At 69.7% G+C, this 838-nt stretch overlaps 1 protein-coding gene across 1 annotated transcript in view; it reads right to left on the bottom strand.

The window, feature by feature from the left end:
* The window catches only part of LOC119102662 (follistatin-like), an 8,128-nt gene extending 7,837 nt beyond the window's left edge, over positions 1-291 (bottom strand). Inside the window, exon 1 of the mRNA XM_037226122.1 lies at positions 258-291. Within this exon, the coding sequence (XP_037082017.1) occupies positions 258-291 (34 nt within the window). The remainder of the gene's footprint in view (positions 1-257) is intronic.
* Positions 292-838: the final 547 nt, after the last annotated feature.

Genomic DNA, 838 nt, shown 5'->3' with positions numbered 1-838 from the left:
AGGCTGGTGTCGGTGCGGGGCCGGTGCTGGTGCCGGTGCGGGGCCGGTACCGTTACCTAGGCTGGTGTCGGTGCGGGGCCGGTACTTAGTTACCTAGGCTGGTGCCGGTGCGGGGGCCGGTACCGTTACCTAGGCTGGTGTCGGTGCGGGGCCGGCACTTAGCTACCTAGGCTGGTGCCGGTGCGGCCGGTACAGTTACCTAGGCTGGTGTCGGTGCGGGGCCGGTGTTGGTGCCGGTGCGGGGCCGGTACCGTTACCTAGGCTGGCGCCGGTGCGGGGCCGGTACCCCATTACCTAGGCTGGTGCCGGTGCGGGGCCGGTGCTTAGTTACCTAGGCCGGTGCCGGCTCGGGGTAGGTGCCCCATTACCTACGTGGTGTCTGTGCCGGGCCGGTGCTGGTGTCGGTGCGGGGTCGGTACCCAATTTCCTAGGCTGGTGTCGATGCGGGGCCGGTACCCCATTACCTAGGTTGGTGTCGGCGCGGGCCGGTACCCAGTACCTAAGCCGGTGCCGGCTCGGGACCGGTGCTCCATTACCTAGGCTGGGTGGACGCGGGGGCCGGTACCCAGTTACCTAGGCTGGTGCCGGTGCGGGGCCGGTGCTGGTGTCGGTGCAGGGCCGGTACCCAGTTACCTAGGCTGGTGCCGGTGCGGGGCCGGCGCTCCATTACCTAGGCTGGTGTCGGCGCGGGGCCGGTACCTAGTCACCGGTGTGGTGTCGGTGCACGGCCGGTACCCAGTTACCTAGGCTGGTGCCGGTGCGGGGCCGGTGCTGGTGTCGGTGCAGGGCCGGTACCCAGTTACTTAGGCTGGTGCCGGTGCGGGGCCGGTACCCGGTT

Source organism: Pollicipes pollicipes, unplaced genomic scaffold, assembly GCF_011947565.3.
Source record: "Pollicipes pollicipes isolate AB1234 unplaced genomic scaffold, Ppol_2.1 Scaffold_5724;HRSCAF=6776_pilon_pilon_pilon, whole genome shotgun sequence".
Taxonomy (NCBI): domain Eukaryota; kingdom Metazoa; phylum Arthropoda; class Thecostraca; order Pollicipedomorpha; family Pollicipedidae; genus Pollicipes; species Pollicipes pollicipes.
This window is presented reverse-complemented; position numbering and strand designations above follow the sequence as displayed.